The sequence below is a fragment of the Aulonocara sp. 'chitande type north' Nkhata Bay genome, linkage group LG22 (assembly GCF_057382095.1).
Source record: "Aulonocara sp. 'chitande type north' Nkhata Bay isolate Kocher_YH1m ecotype deep benthic linkage group LG22, A_spYH_male_GT1.1, whole genome shotgun sequence".
Lineage (NCBI taxonomy): Eukaryota > Metazoa > Chordata > Actinopteri > Cichliformes > Cichlidae > Aulonocara > Aulonocara sp. 'chitande type north' Nkhata Bay.
The window spans coordinates 19,484,400-19,505,239 of NC_141364.1; the positions used below are offsets into that span (position 1 = coordinate 19,484,400).

Here is a 20,840-nt window from a genome sequence, read left to right on the forward strand (position 1 = left end):
CAGATGAGGCCGTGAAAGTGGGCCTGATTCCAGGCAGTTTTGGGCAGAGGAGAACAGATGATTTGAAAAGAGGCTTTAGCATCCTGCAACACATATGAGATGATTTCATTGATGCTTTAAGCCGGTAAAATCTCATCAGGTAAAAAATCTGATCATGTAGCCTGACTGGTATGGGCTGGTGATAGTTAGGATGAGATGTCTTCCTGTTACTACTGCCGAAGCTAATCAGTACGAGTTCTCTGGTTGCAGTAACTGGAAGTGGGATATGAAGTTAAGCTCCCAACAGTGTATTGAATAAACTCAAATGCATTCTATCAATTCCTGTCTCTGAAATGAAACTTGAGCTTAGAGAGAGAGACTGGGTTTGCTAGTGCTTTTAGGGGCCACGTGTCTCCGGAGAGCTGGAGCAGCTATTGCTTTTGTTTATACGCTCCCATACTCACATCTTCTCTCTTTCATCTCGTCTTTGGCTCTGTCCTAATATAATTCTTTTTCTCTCCTCCCTTACTGGCATTTTTAGCAGCTCACTGAGGGAACATTAGTGCTTGTTGTCTTGCACTAACATTAAGGCGCTTTGTCTCTGATCCTCCCTGTTGTGGGCACGCACACGTTCACGCTCAGGCGGCGTGGGACATAAATGTAGCTAAAAGGAGGATCGTGAAAATCTGCTGCCATTTTTGTCCTTTACACTCTTGAACCTGAGACACGGTTTACGAGGCTGCGTGAATGCGAGCGCCTCTGTTAGTTCGCATGTGTGCAGATGCCTGCAAGCTGACAGGGAGTGAAAGCCCAGACATATGTTAATCAGATGTTGCGATGATGGCAGAGCAGAAGGAGCGAGCGAGAGAGGGAGAAAGAGCACTGGAGGGAGGAATGAGGGGTAAAAAGAAAGGAAAGGCTCTTAAAGACAGAGTGAGAGAGGGGAGAGAAATGAGAGCCAGCTGAAGAAGAAGGATGCGGAGAGAAGATTTCAGGAGTAGTCTGGAGAAAATGACAGGAAGTGCTGCAGTGATTAATTTTCTTACTGCTAAACCACTGCTGAGAATCGATTAGTTTAACTGAAGGGGCCCACACAATAAGTTTCAGGTCACTAAAAAAAAGTGATTAATGTTTCCTGTAGGCACATGAGATATACATACTAACACACACAGTGCACAAGGAGGTGTTTTTTGTTTCTTTAGATCTTTAGTATGACATTGCTGCCCAATTTAAACCCAGGAGCACCATTTAATTGTTTGCCTTAAGGATCAGACAAATGAAGCTTAATGAAGGGCTGAACATTCACTATTAAAGCTGCTGAAATCATTTCTTTGTATTAAAAACTATATCTTCAAGTGAGCCTCCAGATATGCAGCTTCCCTTTGCACCATGGAAAGGCTGCTAACTGTTTGTTTCTACTCCCGTGAGCTGAAAACTTTATCAGTTTTAAATTTTATAAAATTCTGATAACTTCAGTTGCCAAAAGCAATAATTCAAAGCGATAAAATTAAAAGTAAAGGGGATAAGACAGAGTTTCAGTTTTATAGGTGGGATGAGTCTTATTTAACTGACAGCGCTGACACGAGTCAGTTGCTTTATTTTGTTTGAATTCAGAAGATTCTGCACACTACCCAGCTTGATGTCTGTTCTCAGATTTCATGAATCCAGTGTCCGCTGTTCATCCTAACAACAGGGCTCTAACACCTGGTTATGATTCAGCCGTAAGCACGAGCGTCGTCGGGAGCTCCGACAGCTGTTTTTGGCATAGCTCGTGTATTCTGTGATGACTCCTGGGTCATGAAGGCAACTCATGAGTTGACTCATTGGACACATTTTCAACTTTGTTTGTCCTTTGTTATGTTCATGGCTATCTATTATCATATCATTTATTTGCTGGAGGTCCGTCGTTCTCTTCAAATACTGTCAACTGTTGCTAATCACCAACTAACCCTGCTGATTTTGTCCTTTGTGTTTATAGCAGTTTTCAACCAATGTTTTGGTTGAAGTAATGCCACCATTTGAAATGTGTGTGCATGATCCAGGTATAAGGAATAATAGATAGATAGATAGATAGATAGATAGATAGATAGATAGATAGATAGATAGATAGATAGATAGATAGATAGATAGATAGATAGATAGATAGATAGATAGATAGATAGATAGATAGATAGATAGATAGATAGATAGATAGATAGATAGATAGATAGATAGATAGATAGATAGATAGATAGATAGGATTTGGTGTCTAGATTGTGTGAATGGATTATTACTTTATCATGGCCTGTCCTAGTAACTGATAATCAATTTAAAAACTGAATAACTTCATCTAATTTTTCATCTATTTTACACATGAATCGGTATTTAAATTCTACTCTGTATTGCAATGTCGACACCTTACCTGGTTGTGTGAGAACACAGGGACCATAGTGGCGAGAGAGTGAGTTGCTTAGGAAACAGAAAAGGCAGAGAAACAGGGATAAATAATTAGAGAGAAAGAGGGGGAATCCACGACGGAGAGGAGGCAAGAGCAGAGATGTGGGCCATTTTTACTCAAGAGAGTTCAGAGGGGGTCGGAGAAGCCTGCTCCAAATGGATTTTCCTTGTTTGTAATGAGGCTACTTCTTCCAGTGCATGTGGCGCTTTTGGAGGAGTTGGACGGAAAGAAGGACAGCAAGGCGAGCAGATAGAGGAGTAAGAGGGTGAAAATGGTTGGAAGTTGTAAAGAGAGGGCAGGGAGTAGGAAGCACAAGGAGGAGGGATTGCAACTGAAGGAGAAAGAGGCTGCAGAGAGAAAGAATAATAGGAGTGCAATAGTGTTCGGTCATAGATCTTTCTGATGATGTTATGCAGTTGCCAAAGGGTGGGGGGAGGGAGAGAATGGGGAGAAAGGGAGGTAGGAAAGGATAGATGGTGGGAGAAACAATCAGTTACTGCAGGTAGTGGTGACCAGTGAGAGGGAAAGAAATAAATGGAACATGGAATAGAAAGAGAGGGCAGATTTGTGACTGAAAATATTACAGCTGTTGTGCTGCAGAGGAGGAAAGGAATAGCTTGGTGGTATTCCAAATGTGAAGCTGTTAAACTGCGATGTAGAAATGTTAAGATGAATGGAACGGCATCTGGAAAATTACAGCTATTTTTCAACAAATGAGCTAATTGTCTAAATCCCTTGTGAATATACTCCGGCACAAAAAAAAGGACATGCGCTGCATGTAGAGCACTTGTGTCTTTCTTTGGCCTTCATTTTCAAACAGTGGTTCAGAGGCTTTAAATGAGAAACATATGAGAGAGGTTCACCCAAGGAAAACTCTGGTAAAGACAGCGACCTGCTTTAGCTTCTCTTTGAAGTGAATTCCACAGTCCTGTGCTCATATTACCTTCCTACTTCTGTTCTCCTCCTCCTCTTTATTTCCTCTCCTCTCCCTTTTACTCATTTCTTTCTCTACATTGGTTTTCACTCTTTTGCTCTCGTATTCATTCACTCTCCTCTGAAGAGGAACACTATGTAACAGACTGAGATTGATATTTTCTTTCTCTTGTTCTCACTTTTTTTAGTATCTTTCTTTGATTTTACATGACTTATGTGGTGTACTGAGAGATGGTTTGTGTCCTCAGTGAAAGACTAATCCTGATTTTACTGCATTCACACTTTATTCAGTATTAGTGAATCACTTAAGGATATCTTATAGTTCCTCATCTATATATCTGATTGGCCCAGACTGCCCAACTCAAGTAAAAAACAGAGAGACTCGGTAGACTCGCTGTCTTGCTCAGTTCAACCTGAAAACAACCTGCCAAATAATGACACTTCCTAATCCTATACGTGGGGAGAAATCCAAAGAAAATACATGTCAAGTGTCAGTGCACAGGTAGCAATGACATAACGTAGGGATCTCTGGCCTGAAGAACTCATCTGATAAGACGGGGAACGATGAGAGAAAGTGTGGAAAGGAGGAAAGGGACCGCGCGTTTATGAAAGCAAAAACAAGGGCAGAGAACGAAGCAGAGGGAGAAGTCAGAGGCAGCGCACAGATGGTGAGCTGTCAGCGGCCGGCTGTGCCTGTGTGTGTGTGTGTGCGTACCTTCATATGTGTGTGCGCTGTTCATACCATGCATATTTGTGGATTCTACATAAATGTGGAGTGCATGTCTGCCCTTGCTTTCTTGTGTGCATCCATGCATGTGTGTGTGTCTGTGCGTGTCTGTGCCCTCTGAGCTGAGGAGAGGTACTGTATGTGCGCAGAGCTGTTCTTCCCAGATGGCACTGGCAAACAGACACTGCAAGGCTGGCGGAGCTGGCACGCCCACCTAGTGCACAGTTGGCACTGCCCGCCACCATGCTTTCCCCTATGTACCGGGGGCGAGAGTACCTGCTGCCAGCCGCCTAAGCTCATTGACTGGCAGGCTGTCTAACTACTGACTTTTTTCCATTGGTAAAGTTTCTCTGGCTTTGTTGGATCCCAAGAGAGCGTTCCTTTGACCCTAAATGAATGTAAAACCTCCTGGTTTTTTAGAATCCGCCATTCAGGAACAGCATTTCATGAGTATGTTACAACAGAAGCTGCAGCCAATGCAGAAACACAAAGTCAAGACATGAGGCAATATCAGACAACCTGTCACAAGAGTTCACGTCACAATTTAGGCATTTTAAATGGTTTCAGTTGCACGCTGCTGCATTCTAGTAAAGTCAGCTGTGGCAGGCAGAGCTTTCATTCATTGCATGTCTTAACTTTATTGTGCCCTGACTAAACAGCGATGTGTCTTAACACACTGCTATGATCATGCTGATCTATAGGCCTCTGCTGGCAGGTTTCCAGTACTGGAGGCTTTCCAGCTGAACGCCTTGATGTTTTCGTTGTGCGCATGAAGAAAACACGCAGAAACATACAACACTGAATAGCTACCAACATAAAAGACCATGTTAGTGCGAATGCTCGTGTGTGTGTCTGTGTTGCAGATGCGTTTGAATACATTTATCTGTCTATGTGTGTGGGCTTGGGTGATGCGGGAGTGATGGTGGATTTTATATTTTGCATGCCATGAACAGGACGTGTAAAGTAAGTACAGATGTATGGAAGCGTGTGTAACTGTGATCCTCTGCTGTGTGTACTCTGTGTGTGTGTGCGCGTGTGTGTGAACGAGGAAGCAGCTGTGCGAGCGGCAAGTGTGCGCCAGGTCGACAACACTTAAAGCAGAACCAAGGCACGTGTGTGTGTGTGTGTGTGTGCTTGCGTCCGCATGTGTGTCTCTATTCTGGAGCATATGTGTGTGCGCGTGTCACAGTGCGCATGTGTTTGTATTCTTGTGTGTATGCGGGAGGGGTGGGGAATTTGGCCACCCATCTGTGCTAGGCTATTTCGCTACTGTTTCTGCAGGCATACACACACAGACACTGTCACACACACATACACACACACACACTGTGGAGCACTGTGCCAGGCAAGCTGTTCACTAGCTGGCGCTGGCAACGCTCCAGAGAGAGTGGTGGCATCCATCTGTAGCACTGGAGAGTGGTTAGGCTGTGTCTGAGTCTATGCGTGTGTGTGTGTGTGTGTTTGTGTTGCCACAGAAAAGCAAAACAATGGGACTGTCTTGATGATGCTATTAGTAGTATCAGTCGTGGGTGTGGGGACAGAGTTCAGAGATGTGCTGGTTGAAAAACTGAGGCTGTTTGATGGACACGGGGGATGGATGTGGCGAGGATAGCGATCTGAGGCGCCTCCTGCTGAACAAAGACGACAACATGTGATGCTAATACCCAGAAATGCTAGAAAACTAATGGACTGTCACAAATAATATCTCACATTTGTATATGGAAAATTTAAAATAAAGTATCAAACCTAAAATTTATAGCCAGTTTATGATTATTTTTTACTGAACTAAAGATTAAGATCTCACATTAACACATGATTATTTAAATAAAATGCAGATTGTAGACACTGGAACTGTACAGTCCTGTCAATGATGCTTCAATGGTATTGTGGGCCATGTTTAGCTCCTTTCTTCTCGCCTGTCAGTGGACTCAGATGGCTGCGTGCTGACAGGGATGCGAGACAGTGAAAGGTGAAAGAGCCCAGTAGAAAGGATGTAACAGTTAGATGAAAGGAGACAAAGACACATCGCTGACCTAAAATGGGCTGTGGTGACACTGGGCATGTGTGTGTTTGCGCGCAAGCAGAGGCCATCCCTCTGCCACTTTCGCCTCCAGCCATACTTTACTCACAGCCACTCAGAGCCATTAGCAAACCACAGTCACTGTGTCACCCACAAGAACACAGGTACACACACACACACATGCGATGTAAGCTTAGAAATGCCCCGATCCAAGGTCTCACCAACCACCGCTCCCTGCTCACCAGATGTGACTAAGACCCTGTTTTTAAACATCTTCCCCCGCAGGGCAGAGGAGGCAGCAGTGGGGGTAGAAGGGGAAGGAGAGTAAGAAGGCAAAGGAGTAGTGGTTTTCAGAGAAGAGGTGGTAAGGGCTAAAGGTTTTTTTCCCTCTGTTTTGCAAATCTGGTTGTATTTAGCACAGCCCTGGAACACATTTCATAAATTGCAGACATATTTTTTCAGAGTGGTTTTGGGGAAGATAGTTAACCGGCAGTAATTTCCAACACATGGCAGCCGTCATGTGATATTTTGAAAACACCAGGCAGACAAGCTTGTTCCCTCTCCCCCAGGAACCCCCACTCTCTTACTGTTAGCCTATGCCCTCTTTTTTCTGTTCTTGTCCTCTGCCTCCTGTATTTGATTTCCCATCTGTGTCTCATATGCCCTAAATGTTATCTCTTGTTTACAGGCTCTCCCTTCAGCATCCTTACCTCTCTTTTCTCAGCTCTTTCTTGATCTGTTTCCCACATCTGTTTTCAACCCTCACCCTTTCATCCATGTCTGTTTTCCTACATGTCACACTAAATAACTGTACTCTCACTTAGCGTCCATTGTATATCACTCGACTCATGCGCCCCCTTTATCCATCCTTCCTCTAACTGGGTGTCTCCGTCTCTCTCCACGTGGTAAGAGATAACTGTCATGTAAAACACGACGGCCTTTACTGTCTGTTGAAAATTGATCTTGCTGCTGAGGCCTGGAATATATTATATAATATTCCTTTCAGCATGGACACGCACACAGATACAAATTGGGTTCCATCTGGCTTACGGCTCCAACACACTGTAAGCTTTCAGCAATCTTATATATTTTATTGAAATCCGCACTGTGGATCTAATAAATCTGGGTAGGACATCAAGTTAGATATAGACTGTGTGATGATAATACCAACTGAATCGTGGGCTGCAGTGCCCAGCTGTGCTCCAGTATTGCTACTTCCTTCATGTTGCAGTCACGATAACAGCTGGGACACACATCATACAAACAAACGTAACGCCGCAACTGTTGGTTGGTTTGCTGGTTAGCAGACGTAGGTCATGGCAGCAGTCAAACTGTGAGATGTCAGTACCCTCTGGCCCAGGCCATGCAGTGACCAGCTTGGAACCTCTCTCTCTGTGCAACAACCTAAAACATCATCATGATTCCTTCACATTGGTAGCAAGGAACTCCACATATATTTATAATAAAGCCAGAGGCCAGAGGGTTTGATATGGGAAAGGCCTCATTCACTCTGATACCTTTAAAGGAGGTTGGCAAGCAGAGAAAAAAGGGGCGCAAGAGTGGCTCATGGAAACAAAAGCAAATATGCGTTATTTATAGTGTCCGAGGTGTGGTCCAGCTCCTGAAATTCAGATGTATTATCTCCAATTGAGCGAACATAAAATGGAAATAATGCATGCGAGCCTGTATCATTGTGAATTAGTGTGCTTGTGTTTAGAGATGGAGTGGCTATATGAGTGATTTTAAGCTGTACTTGAGCTACAGACCTGAACAGTTCTCATAAGGGGTTTGTGTATAAATGTGCAGCCTGTTCATAGCGGTTATTGTAGCGCTGACATATATGCATGTCAAAACGCACAACCTATATCGAGGTTCAAAAAGCAATTTCGCTGCTCTACACTGTAGACTAAAGAGGTTACAGACTGGCTGTGTGGGAAGCTTTAGAAAATAAAGCCATGTGTCATCGGCATTAGGATGTGTGCTGAGAGTTTTGTGTGAGTCCTTTGCTGGCGAAGAGTCTTGCCTGGGAAAACGCCCAGACCCATTTGGGCTCACTTTGCTCTGTGTCAGCATGGCATCAGAAATGAACCAAACTGTATACAGAAAGCAGTTTCCAATAGGCTGGCTTCCATCAAGTGACCAAACATGGCTCACCGAGGCTTACATGTGATTTACATCATTCTATTTTTTCCCCCCAAAACGCACCATTTATATCATTATTTAGACATCATGTTGTTAATGAAAATGACAAGCCAGCTTTATATAAATAAACGATGTCTTTGATGGAGTATTCTAAATATGTTGAGCCCCGTTTGGCCCCACTGTGGAAAAATGTCAGATGGAATTAACATTTCTATTTCCATCAGCACTTTAATAATGGTAAACTCTGCTCATAATGGCGGTAAATCTCCTGAACTCGCTGTTTGTCACTCTGCAGCTTGTCTTTACTTTTACCTCTCGCCGACCCTAGTCTTCTGTCACACACATCCATTGCTCATCTTTACTTTTAAAAGAGCTCGTAGTTCAGCTTTGCCTGGCAACAAGATGTGGCAGGAGTACTTTCGATTTGAGAGGATGCATAACGGGCACTGTGAATCATTTTTATTGTTCCTTAACACTTGCTTCCCCTCTCTGTGCAAGTGAGACTTTTTCTTTTCAACAGATGGGTAAAACAGACATTACTATAAATCTGACTTAAAGAAAGAAAAAAAAAGAGCTTCTGATGCTATACACCACATATGTTTTATTGACCGCTGTGTGTGTATGTGTGCAAACGTGAGTGTAGGTCTGAAAGATCGACGTGTTTTTGTATGCATATATGCACGTATATGTGTGTGTTAAAGTTTGTGTGGTGGAACAGATGGTGCTCAGACCTCTGTGTGCAGTTGAGAAATCTCCGTATGTTGCACTGAGAGAAAAATAAAGATATGGTGGGAGATGAAAAAGACTGTCAGCATTGATCCAGAGCCAGTCTGTTTGCAAAGTTTTAGTGCTGTATTGTACCACATTTTCACTGTTACACTCATCAACGGGGAAAGATTAGGGATGGGAATCCATATTGTTCAATTTCCTGGGAAGATTATCTTTTCCTTTAAACAGTGTTTTTCTTTTTTAGACAGCTGTACAAATGTTGTCAATGTACTTCCTTCACATAGAAAGTTAACCAGAAATTGATAATACATGACCAAGCAATAATCTAATCGATATGGCATCGGTATCTATAAAATGATATCCAAACCAACCCCTCCAGGCAGCACAAGCACACAAGAAACTGATCATTAATATAATCACAAAGGGTGGGAATGATAAATATGATTCAGTTCAGGTCCCCTATTCTCATCATTCAAATCTATTGCAAGTAAACACAACCTTTAACCCCCAAACTTCCAGAATCACCAGTGAGCCATATTTCAGTGAAGCAAACACCCAGGTGTAACATACATCAATAGTAAGATGATGGACTCTTAAACTACTTCACCAGCTGGCCGGTCAGGACAACATTGGAAGTTATTAGTTCTTTTTTTTTCTTCACTGTGTTAAATGACTCAACTATCAGTCCATGTCTCAACCCCATCTCTGATTACACCGAAATATAAATGATGGATGTTTAACACGAGGGAAACCAACATCACCTTCTTCATTTGTGGTAAATGTTAAACGAACACGTAAAGCAATCGTTTAAAGCAATTAAACACATAATTGCTATTGACAGTTTGCTGACTTTAACAAGCAGAAACTACATTGTGTGCACTGGACATGCATAATTTAAGACAACGTTGCTGATATTAAGCGTTAAGCAAAAACCAACAGTGAACTTTCAGGAACAATATGTGATCACCAGTGAGTGTTTGCAAAGGGATTGACTGAAGACAGGAAGAAAAGTGGGGGGAGAAAAGCACGAAGGTAACGAAGGAAAGAGGGGGAAAAAAGGAGGCGAGGAGCGAGAACAAGGTGGTGAAAATAAAGTCAAAACTGATGCGCTGATGGTGGTGCTGCTTTCCTCTGCATTTGAATCCACTGCATCTGCTGTGGAGGAAAATAAATAAGACAATGGAGATCAGATGTGTGTGTGCGTGTGTGTGTCTGTGTGAGAAGGACTGAGAATTGTGTTGTTTTGCTATCAGTGTGTACATGCATCCCTGCAGCTGTGTGTCTGTGTATGTATTTGTGTTTTTGTGGGCTTGTGGTAGGGCGTTGCATCCATACATCTTCTTGACAAGCGGGTGGACTTTGATGGGACATGCTCTGCATACTGCTCCATCTGGCTGTGCGTGCATGTATGTGTGTGTGCATGTGTGTGTGTCTGTGTCTGCGTGATATTCCACTTGCATACAGACAAGATTCCTCTTGTTTCTCTGCGTACTCTGTCTGAATCTCAATCATCCTACCTGTCGCCCAGCGCTGTTCTTTAACACATCTGCCCTTTCATTCTCTCTCTCTCTTTTACCGGTCTTTGGTCCCTACTCCCCACATCTGTACCCAGCACACAGAGCAATCACCGCACACCACTATCACACCATCTCAGTATCGTTTCATCTGGCACGGTAAATTGTTTATGCCACAGCCGCCAACTCTCGAAAATTCACCCAGCATGATTGAAATCCATTGTCGTTTTGAAGAATGGGATTTGCCTGTGTGAAGTAGTCTCAAGTGGCATATTACTGCCACTGTTATCACATCATTTTCTGGGTCTCCACTGGTACTCTTGGCGCGCACACATACACATTCGCAGAACCACGCGTACACACGGAGGCAATTCTAGCTTATGAAGTGTGTAATGGAGATTGTTTGACTCTATCGCCCGATGATAGACTTTGAAGTCATTGTGGCCTCGATGAATAATCTAAAATATCAAGGTTAGGCAATGTTGCTCTCATTTCGCAAGGTGATTTGAATACGAAATGACCTCCCAGCTTTGCGTGCGATGATGAAATGTGCGAGGTTTTGATATCACATTGTTTTTTTTGCCTTGAGTTATGGGTTAGCAAAGTCCTCCCTGTAACATATTGAACTGTTTCTCAGGGACCACGTTCCTCCTAGATATCGTTCATTGCAACAATCCTGTTTTAAGCGAGTGATGTAACTTGCGTGTAACCTTAGAAAAGGCATGTATCACAAGTCAGCGGGGGGATAAAATCTCCTTTCTTTGAGCTCGGCTGTAAGAGGGTACGGGCGAGAGGGAGAGAAAGACGAAGAAAGGAAGAAAAAAAAAGCGAGAAAGAGGGAGCGATTTTTGCAAACACTGAGGATCACGTAATCACGGACGATGCGAACGGGTGATGTAAGTGTGAAGACATCCCTGTGAGTGGCAGGTAGTTGTCCAGGGCTCTGCCTCATTTCTAGGTTTGATTAAAGTTACAAACCAGAGCAGATCGAGCTTTGCTTTGTTATTTTAACGGGAGGGATGTTTGGCATGATTTGAAGAACACAGCATATTCAGTCACTGTTGTCTTAGTCTGCAGTTGTTGTTTTTTCAAATTTTTGTGTGCCTTTATGACAATGAACGACAATCCAAGTAAGCAGTGCTTAGATATAAAGAGCTACCAGCAGAATAATGGTGGCTTACAAGCTGACTCAATACACAGCAGACCGTGCAAATATAAGGCTACTCCTTATGCAAAATCCTAATTCAGTCAGATATCAGTGAAATAACCTTCGACACTTTCAATATAATACCACAGTAGAAATATGCATTTGTGCGCACATTCCCATCAGTTTTTAACTTTCTTTTATTCAGGCCGCCTATATTCCAAATATTTCCGCTAAGAGCTCCTTTAGGGTGCTTTAGATAAAACTGCGCAGGAAGTGGCTGTTGTGCGAGACATTAATCACTGTCATCTAGCGTGATCGATAAGCTCAGCACCTCGGCATGCATAAAGTGTGCTAGTGAAACAGCACACATTGGAGAGACTCTTGTGTGCCTTCATAGCTAATTGGTGCCTCTTCAACAACTGTTCTCATCCTCTTCAATCCATTAATTCCTAGACAACAGCACTTCTGAGAAGCCGTAAAGTGAGTTAGCCAAAGTCCAAGCACTCATCACCCCCCTTTCCATTAAAGCTCCGCACATCAATACCTGTCCACTCCTGGAGTACCGTCGTCTGGCCACAGATCTGATGTTATCCCTACATGATGTAACCGGCGGTTCACTAACAGGCCTAATAAATGGACAATGCATGTGCCTGTCCATTAACTTCTAACATGGTGTATTACACTTGAGAAGCCCAACTTTTTCAAGGTTGTTTAAGGGTGCTTTTTGGATTGAATTATGCATGAGGGAGGGAGTACTTCCTATCGTTCAGCTATGTAATAAAATGAGCCTGTCTGATTGTCCTTCAGCTCTGATACATATTTTTTTTAATTTAACAGTATACGTGACATATTGGCTCATGAAAATGGATAGCACACAGGTGTAAGGTTTGCTTTGACTTGTTTTCAGGAACGTGCTAGAGTTTTAAGATGTATCTGTATTTTTTTCCCAAAACTGGGTAAATTACCTTGTGTAGGGAGAATTGCCATTGATTCAAGGGGCATAGCAATTGTAGAGTGAATAGCTGGATGCCGCCTTTGTTGGTTAGTATGAAGCCATTGATGTTATTCTGGTTATGTACTTTGCAATCAAACCAGAGACAGACGATGCTGTTTGTAAGTCACATACCTGTAACTTTGTGTGGGGGTTTGTGTGTGCAAGAAACTGTTATTGCCTGGATACACGTGTGTGTACGCATGTGTGTGTGTGTGTGTGTGTGTGTGTGTGTGTGTGTGTGTGTGTGTGTGTGTGTGTGTGTGTGTGTGTGTGTGTGCAAAGGTTTCACACTAATTCATTCTTCATCCTTCATCTTCTTTACCTGAGGGACAGCAGATGAGTTTTGAATGCTTTCAGGGTTTGTTTCCCTCATCTCTAGCTGATGACTACCATCCAATCACGACATTGACCCAGGTGTTATTCTCCAATTACAAGCCTGTAACCAAACTCATCTTTTCATACCACCGCAGGGCCCAGAGTTCCACGCAGGAGTCCGCGTGGATTTGAAGTTACGTATTACATATTGTGCATCAAATAGACATGTTATAGGCTTGTAATGTTGAAAATTGTATCTTTTTTTAAGTCATGGTGCTGCAGCTGTAAAAATGCTCCAATTCTAGTTGTTCTACTTGGTGGAAAAACTGCATCCTGTTATATCATAATATTATAATATGGATTTTGTTTAATAAGGCGTTACTAAAAGTCTATTTCAGATAGCGTTGTGCTGATGCGAGCCATTTTGTGTATCCATTTTCCTAACTAATCACAAAGTTTCCTGATTTGCAGCCTTTCTATACAGAACTTATAGATGAAGTGAACTGAGCCAGAAATTATCACACAATTATAGAAAAAAAAGCACCATACAGACCTTTGGAAAGCATGAGCCATTGAAACAGAATAAGCACAACCATGTGTGATATAGCGGCTTTATTTAATTTATGCTTGTTAAGTATATACATGCAGGGCCTTTTTGTTTGACTGGAAAATTATGAATTACCTTGGGTCCTGTCACCGAGCCATCTTTTTTAATGACCTTGTATTTTCGTAGATCATATTTTAGGAAAGTATAGAGGATATGATAGCTGGCAGCCAGAGGTAAGACTATACGTTTCCACTAGCTATGTCTTGAGTTTATAAAATAAATAGTCCAGATTTTTTCATATTATGGTGAAATTGGAGCAGTAAAGCTTTCACAGTCTGGGCAGGAAAGGTTGTTTGTGTGGGTGCGCAAGGAAAGAGGTAGAAAGAGAGTGGAAGCAGGAGAGTCAATGTAAAGGACAGTAAGTAGAAAGGGTTCAATAGTCTCTCTGCTCGCTATACTTTTCTTTTCATATTGACTTTTCTTTAACCTCCCTTCCTCTGTTCTCTGCTTAGCTAATCAAATTTTTCCCACTAATATGCACTTTGTATCCAATCATAGTGCTCTGCTGTGCAATGTGCAACCTTTTCCTCTAAATTCCAATCAAGCTCTCCATCACCAAGTTAAAGCTAAGTCAGTAGTAATCTTACATCTCTGTGTTCTGCATTGATGGTGTAACTGAATGTGACCCTAAAAGCATTTTAGGCTCAAGGTCATCTGGCTTTTAGTTGCCTTCCTGCATCCATAAGAGTCACACGGTCTCTAATATGTGCCAGTGTGGTGTGAGACAAATGTATTCAATCCTCCCAGGTACTCTTCAGTTGACAATGATAGGACAGTTAGAAGGCAGGAGTGCTGTCTTTATCCCTCCTTTCCTCTTTTTTGATCATCTGAGTGTAAGAATCTTAGGGATTACTGGAAAATCCTTTACAGTTTTGAATATCTTGGGCAAAAATGACTTATGATTATTTCTTTGTGATTACACACAATTACCCTAGCAGCTACAGCTTAATTAAATTAAAATAAACCTTTGTTTCTTTGTATGTGAAAGCCTGGAGAAGCTAATCGTTGTTCTTGAACAGGCTGCTGGTCATGATGATTCACGCCGACATGTTGTATGTCTTGTTACAGCATTGATTCTTTTATCGAGCTACCTGAAATTCCTTCGGCTTACTTTCCAAACATGTTGAATAAATAAAGAAGCCCTAAACGTTCAATCGCAGGCAGAGATTTGGAGCACTTTTTAGAATTTTGGTGACATCTCCATCTCTCACTCGCCTGTCTTCTAAAGTCAAGCTGGCATGACTAAAATACTTCACACATACTTCGTCACAGTGCACTTTGGCTGCAGTGCTTTTGAGATTTGGGCCTGGCTAACAGGCTTAGGCTCCTCTGTCTCTCTCACGGCAGTATTTCTCCTTCTTTTTACCTAAACGTAACATTATGGCACTGTGGATCCAAGCAATCAGAAAGCACCAAGGCCAACGTTTACTATTTGTGTTCTGTGGCGTATGTAGTATATGCTTTACTTAGTTGAATGCACAAATGCTTTAAAAATTTCCAGAGGAACAGAAGTGAAAATATAAGATGGTGTAACAACATACGCATTAAAAACGTACTCACAAACACATTTTGGGATTTTGGTCAAATGAATGATGGGAAACACCCGGGGGGGGGAACATGCACAATATCTTTGCACTTTTACCACACTGTGATGCATTTTGGAGTCAAATCAGATCTATTCACACTGGTTACAGCAAAGTTCCCAATGTCATAGATAATACTTTACTTTCTCTTGCAGCTCCTCCTTCCTCCTTTTCACACTGTGCCACAGATACATTTGATAAGAGTCTGTTCACTTTGTGATAGGCTTGTTACTGCTGTTGCAGAGAGAAGTTTGTGTTTTGTTTGACTGTTTTATTTAATGTCTAATTAGTTTATAGGCTATCTGGTTGTCTGCTGTGATGCTGTCTCAAACAGATGTGAATATACTATCCAGAGATTCAAGCATTAAGGCAGTGTGAGAGTGAGTATGTGTATTAGTTTGAGTGTAATGAGCACTGCAGTCATTAGCTGGGACGGGGAAGGGGTGTGGGCTGCAGGATGGCACAGATGGTGGTGGAATGAGACCCGGACTCACTGCAGATTTATGCTTCTCTCTCAGGTGTCTGTCTGTGTGTCTCTGCTTGCTCACTCTCATTTCTCATTTCAAAGTCAGACACTGTGTGCCAAATGCGCAAGATGAGGGGAGCCATCTCTTTCCACATCGAGTCTCTCTGGGGCTCCTCACAAACATTTTGTCATCAAAATAAATTCTGCTGCCCTTTGTACTGTACGTGCATTTGTGTCGTTTTTGTAGGCATACATTTGCACGATTTCCATTAATCAACGAGAATAATTCAGCTCTTTTTGAATAGCAACAGCTTATCAAGAGCATATGTTCTAACTGTGAAGATTTGGAAAAATAAATGCTCATTTTATATTTGATCTCAGACGCATATTAAAAAAAAATGATGGGCTCCTGTTTACGACCGTGTTGCATCACCTCTTCTTTTAACAACACGATAAGCGATCGGGAACTGCCATAGTTTGGAAATCAAAATATTTTCCCGTTCTCGCTTGGTGTGCGATTTCATCTGCTTGTAAGTTTGAGAGCTAATTTGTTGTATTTTTCCATATTGCGCCAAATCTTTTTATCTGGTGACACAACTGAACTGCAAGGCAAACCAATGCTGTTGTAATAAAGCTAGAATCTGGTTTATCATTGTCTTCCTGACATGTCATCACATCAGTGCCATCTGGATGGCAGCATAAATTGCTTCAAAAACCTGTTCAGCATTAATGGCGCCCTCAAAAATGTATTAAATGAGCTTGGCCAAAGAAAAGTTGGTGGCTTTTTTGGCTCTTCTCTTTATATCATTTATATATAAATACCTTTTATGATCCATCTATCTTCTGTCACGGGGAGAAGCAGCCAAAGCAGAGGCACACAGATCTCCATCCCTCCTGCCATCTTCACCAGCTGTTCATGGATTGAAGAGGTTGGACACTAAGTCGTTCACAAGCCAGCTGAGAGATTTAATCTCTCCAGTGTGTCCTTGATCTGCCCCAGGGACTGCTCGATAGCACACATCAGGAAAAGCAAATTTAGGAGGTGCTCAGGAGGCATCCTAGTTACATGCTCAAGCCACGTCAAGTGACTCTCTTCAATGTGTCAGAGTAGCAGTTCTACTCTGAGCCTCTCCCAAACAACTGAACTCATCATCCTATCTTTGAGAGAGAACCCAGATACCCAACTGAGGAAGCCACTTTTGCCGCTTGTATCCGTACTGTATCCCACCTGGCACAGAATGCGAGGCGACAAAAATGCTGCTCGTTTCTACTTCACGGTATTTTGCTTTAATATTTTCTGTCTTCTTTGTCTTTGCTCAGATCGCACTGGGAAGCGCTCCATCATGCCCGACTCACCTGCGGACGTCAAGACACAGTCCAGGTTGACCCCCCCTACCATGCCACCCCCACCCAGTACACAAGGAGCACCCCGTAACAGCTCCTACACACCAACTACATGTGAGTAAGCAAAGAGGACGTGTTTATTGCTGATTGCTGATATAAGAAAACCTACTTTTATTGCAGACCGTGACCATGCTGCAAATATGGTCCAGTGTTACAGTGAGAGAAATAATGTGACTACTTTTGCTATTAATGGCCAACCAGCAACAGCCTGCTGATGAGTAGGAAGGAGGTCAGAAAATTACCTTCCTATAAATGTTCCCAGCATTGCTCAAAGATCACAAAGAAAAAAACAAAGCAAATAATCTTAACACAGTTAATGTTTTACACTAATGTCACAGCTCAGTCATGTCCCGGCTGGGTGTATGGTTGGAGGTATAACAATCATATAAAAATTGCACTCTAAAAATGGTGATTGACAGTAGATTTGCAGAAGCTCATACATATCAACGCAGTTCCAGCATGCGAGTTATCATGGTGGACGTGTGGGACTCGTGAGACCCTCTTATCAAGTTGCATTGAGCCTTTTCAATTCTTTCCCAACAAGTTCATTAACACCCATGCTTACAAACTGTTGGAGCAATGCCATGACACGCACATAGCTTGTGACGAGCAAATTACACCCTAGTATTCACTCAGAAGAGCATACTTAACCACTTGCATGAAGAGCACTAGAATCAAAGAATCAGAGGCCCTGTGTGCTCAGAGCACTTGAGTCTGCATTGGTACTGCTGGTACTTTGCAACGGCTGAATTATTTTGTTCATTTTTAATCACATACCCCTTTTTTCATTTATGTTATTTACTTTCTCTCTCTCCCTTTGCATCTGTCTGTCTGTTTCGCTCTCTCTCTCTGCTGCAAACGCTCACACACCACAATTAACATTGGGGCTTCCGTGCAATGAGGGAGGAAAGGCCCAACTCTCTCATTACACATGCCAAAGGTTTTAACAAAGCAGTATGCTTTGATTTCCATCCGACGTAATTGTTACCAGATGCAGTTTGAGCATCTCGTCTCTCTCCTCTCTTTACAGTGGTGGGTTTGGACGGCGGCCAGAGGGGGAGTGAGTGGATCGCTAGTCACAACCTAATCTCATTAGAGAGAGAGCTTTATGCTGCCTTGTATCTCTTTGTACAGCAACTCCCCCAACACACACACAGACACGTATAGCTTCCGCGCTGTGGAGCACAGGGGGGGGTCTCACTGTCACCGGCATGTTTAGAGCTTCGGGAAGAACAGAAAAGGGAGACGGAGGTAGAGAGAGGCAACGTGTCTCCAAATACAGAAATATGTTTTTATGGGAGGATGCCGTGAAGGTTCAAAGGAGGCGCACTAATTGGAAACAAATGCGGACGCTTGCGGATGATTTTAGGGGAATGCGCATCGTTTGAAATCACTGGAAATCACAAAGCTGTTGTTTCCTCCATGATTTGTACGTAGCGGGAGGAAATCCAGTGTTACTTTAACAGTAATGTGATTTTATCAGAAATAAAATTTACAAAAATAATAAGAAATGACGTCAAGAAAATGCAATTAGCAAATGCCGTGCTTTCCTGTCTGTTGCTCACATTATTCTCTATGTCCTTATCTCACACAGTAACCAACGGCAGTAGCCACTCCCCAACGGCGCTCAACGGCGCTCCATCTCCCCCAAATGGTTACAGCAATGGTCCTAGCTCATCCTCCTCATCGTCTCTGGCCAACCAACAGCTGCCTCCAGCCTGTGGTGCCCGACAGCTCAGCAAGCTCAAGCGCTTCCTCACTACTCTACAGCAGTTTGGGAACGACATCTCACCTGAAATTGGCGAAAGAGTCCGCACGTTGGTGCTGGGATTAGTGGTAAGAACCTTTGGTGTCTGTGAGCTGGATCAGTGTTCTTAGAGAGGAAGTAACTGCTTGGTGCTGTTAAAATGTGTTAATATGTGTAAATACAGTATTGTGCAACAATCTTGAGTGAATCTTTATTTCCTTATATTTTGATTCCAAGAAGTCAGACTTTCTTGTAATTTTTTAAAGTGGTCTTGGGCAGTAGTAAACAACTTAGTGAAGAACACATTTTAAATTATATCTTTAGGCACTTTGTTACTAGCATCCTTTCAAGAAAATCTTGAATTTCTGATGCCAATGATAACACAGTTTGACAGGTTTAAATAGCATGTTTTCAACAACAAGATGACTCTCAGAGGCATATTAGTGTATCTTGGAAGATTTTGAACAAGTAAAAGAACAAAAGAAGAAGTGGCAGGCCTTAAAAAAAATATCTCCAGCAGATGAGCGTTGGCTCAAAACCTTTGTAGAGTTTCTGCCTTCAAAACTGATATCGATCGGTGACGTTAAAACTCATTCTTGAGGATCACACAATGCCTGGCAAACAGAGAAAATACAGCAGTGACATGAGGCTGGCAGCATCCATCTTTATACAGCTGATCGACAATGAATTTAACTACACTGCTGTGATTTCAACTGAAATGTAACAACGTGGAAACGACGGCGATATGGATTAGACTTCCCATTCCAGCATCAAACTAATGTTGTCACTAAGGGTGTGCAGGTGTCTGACAACCTAACATAACTCACCCAGTTGCATATTAAAACTGTTATTTATGTAGCTAATGAATAGATGTAATTGCAATCAAGTGATGACTGTGGCTTTAAGAGGATGCTCAAATTAAAGCATTACTGCTAATCACACTTCTAACCCTAATTAAGATCCAGCAAATAGAGGGAATAAAACAGCATTTGATATTCAACATGTAAATCAGAATTTGTCTGAGTTCGTCAATTATGAGAAAAATGTAGGAAAAGATTGAAAAATATGAAGGTTTTAAGTACAGCACATTCTTTACTGGAAATTCACATTGGTACCACGAATGTTAATATTGGCATTTCTGCAAAATATACATCGAGTACATTTGATAAGACAGATGTGTTTCCCAGTTTAGTTGACACAGTTATGCTAAGGATATATCAGGGAAAGGATTTGGTGTAAAATACAATGTGCAAATCTGGAGATTTACCACACATCTTTGTGATCTGAGAAATTTTGAGCTTAATGAGCAGGGGAATACAGAAATAATGATTGAATGTTGTGCAGAAAAGAGGAGGAGGCGGAGGAGAAGGAGGGAGGAATTTTTTTAATTAGCCACATAGAGCATAACCTCCTTTTGGCTTCACTATGTTTATTTTTCTCACCGTCTGCATACGCACATGCCTCTCCTGTGTCCTTTTGGTTTGCATACCTCCCCGCCATACACCCCCCGTCTTCCTCTCCCGCTCACTGTCTCTCTGTCCCTCCCCCTGCCTCGCTGAAAAGAGTGACACCGTTAATTAGCTGGTTGTGTGCTTGGGAGAGGGAGAGAGGGAGACTCGGGAGGTTTCACTAGCTGTCAAGAACAGCCCCTACGCAATCTGGGCGAACAGATGTAAGACTGAATGTAACAAAATTCAGGTCTGGGAAATAACGCTGAGAGTGTTGGGAGGAAAAATAATATCTGCAGCTTTTTTTTATGCTCTCTGTGTTGCTTGATTTTTCTCTCCTCCCCCCATTTATTTTTTGGGTTTTTTTTTTATTGAAGATTCCTCTGCCATGTGCAAGCACACCTTTTTCCATCTCTGCTTTTTTTTACCTCTTCCTTTGTATTCTGGGAATACCTCATGCTGAAAATTAAAAATAGTGACACTGTCTTGTCAGACACTGATGTAGTTTTCAGCAACTAGACTTTATTTGGGTGCTAAAGTTGACAAGTTGCAATGCGTAACCCACTTTTTGACCGACCCCCCCACTGCTTCAGACACTTAAACCATCTCCACATTTGCACTATTACAGGAAAAAAAAGCACACATGCT

The 20,840-nt window shown here is 42.4% G+C and overlaps 1 protein-coding gene across 6 annotated transcripts in view; it reads left to right on the plus strand.

Annotated features, from left to right (window-relative positions):
• runx1t1 (RUNX1 partner transcriptional co-repressor 1) overlaps positions 1 to 20,840 on the plus strand; it is a 64,433-nt gene that overhangs the window by 24,774 nt on the left and 18,819 nt on the right. For 5 of the 6 annotated variants that reach the window (XM_086279916.1, XM_086279913.1, XM_086279918.1 and 2 more), the window contains exons 2-3: positions 16,914 to 17,051; positions 18,592 to 18,833. In XM_086279916.1, coding sequence (XP_086136042.1) covers positions 16,914 to 17,051; positions 18,592 to 18,833 — 380 coding nt within the window. Of the gene's footprint in view, positions 1 to 6,387; positions 6,461 to 16,913; positions 17,052 to 18,591; positions 18,834 to 20,840 lie in introns of those variants that run through there. The other variant, XM_086279920.1, reaches the window with a different exon arrangement.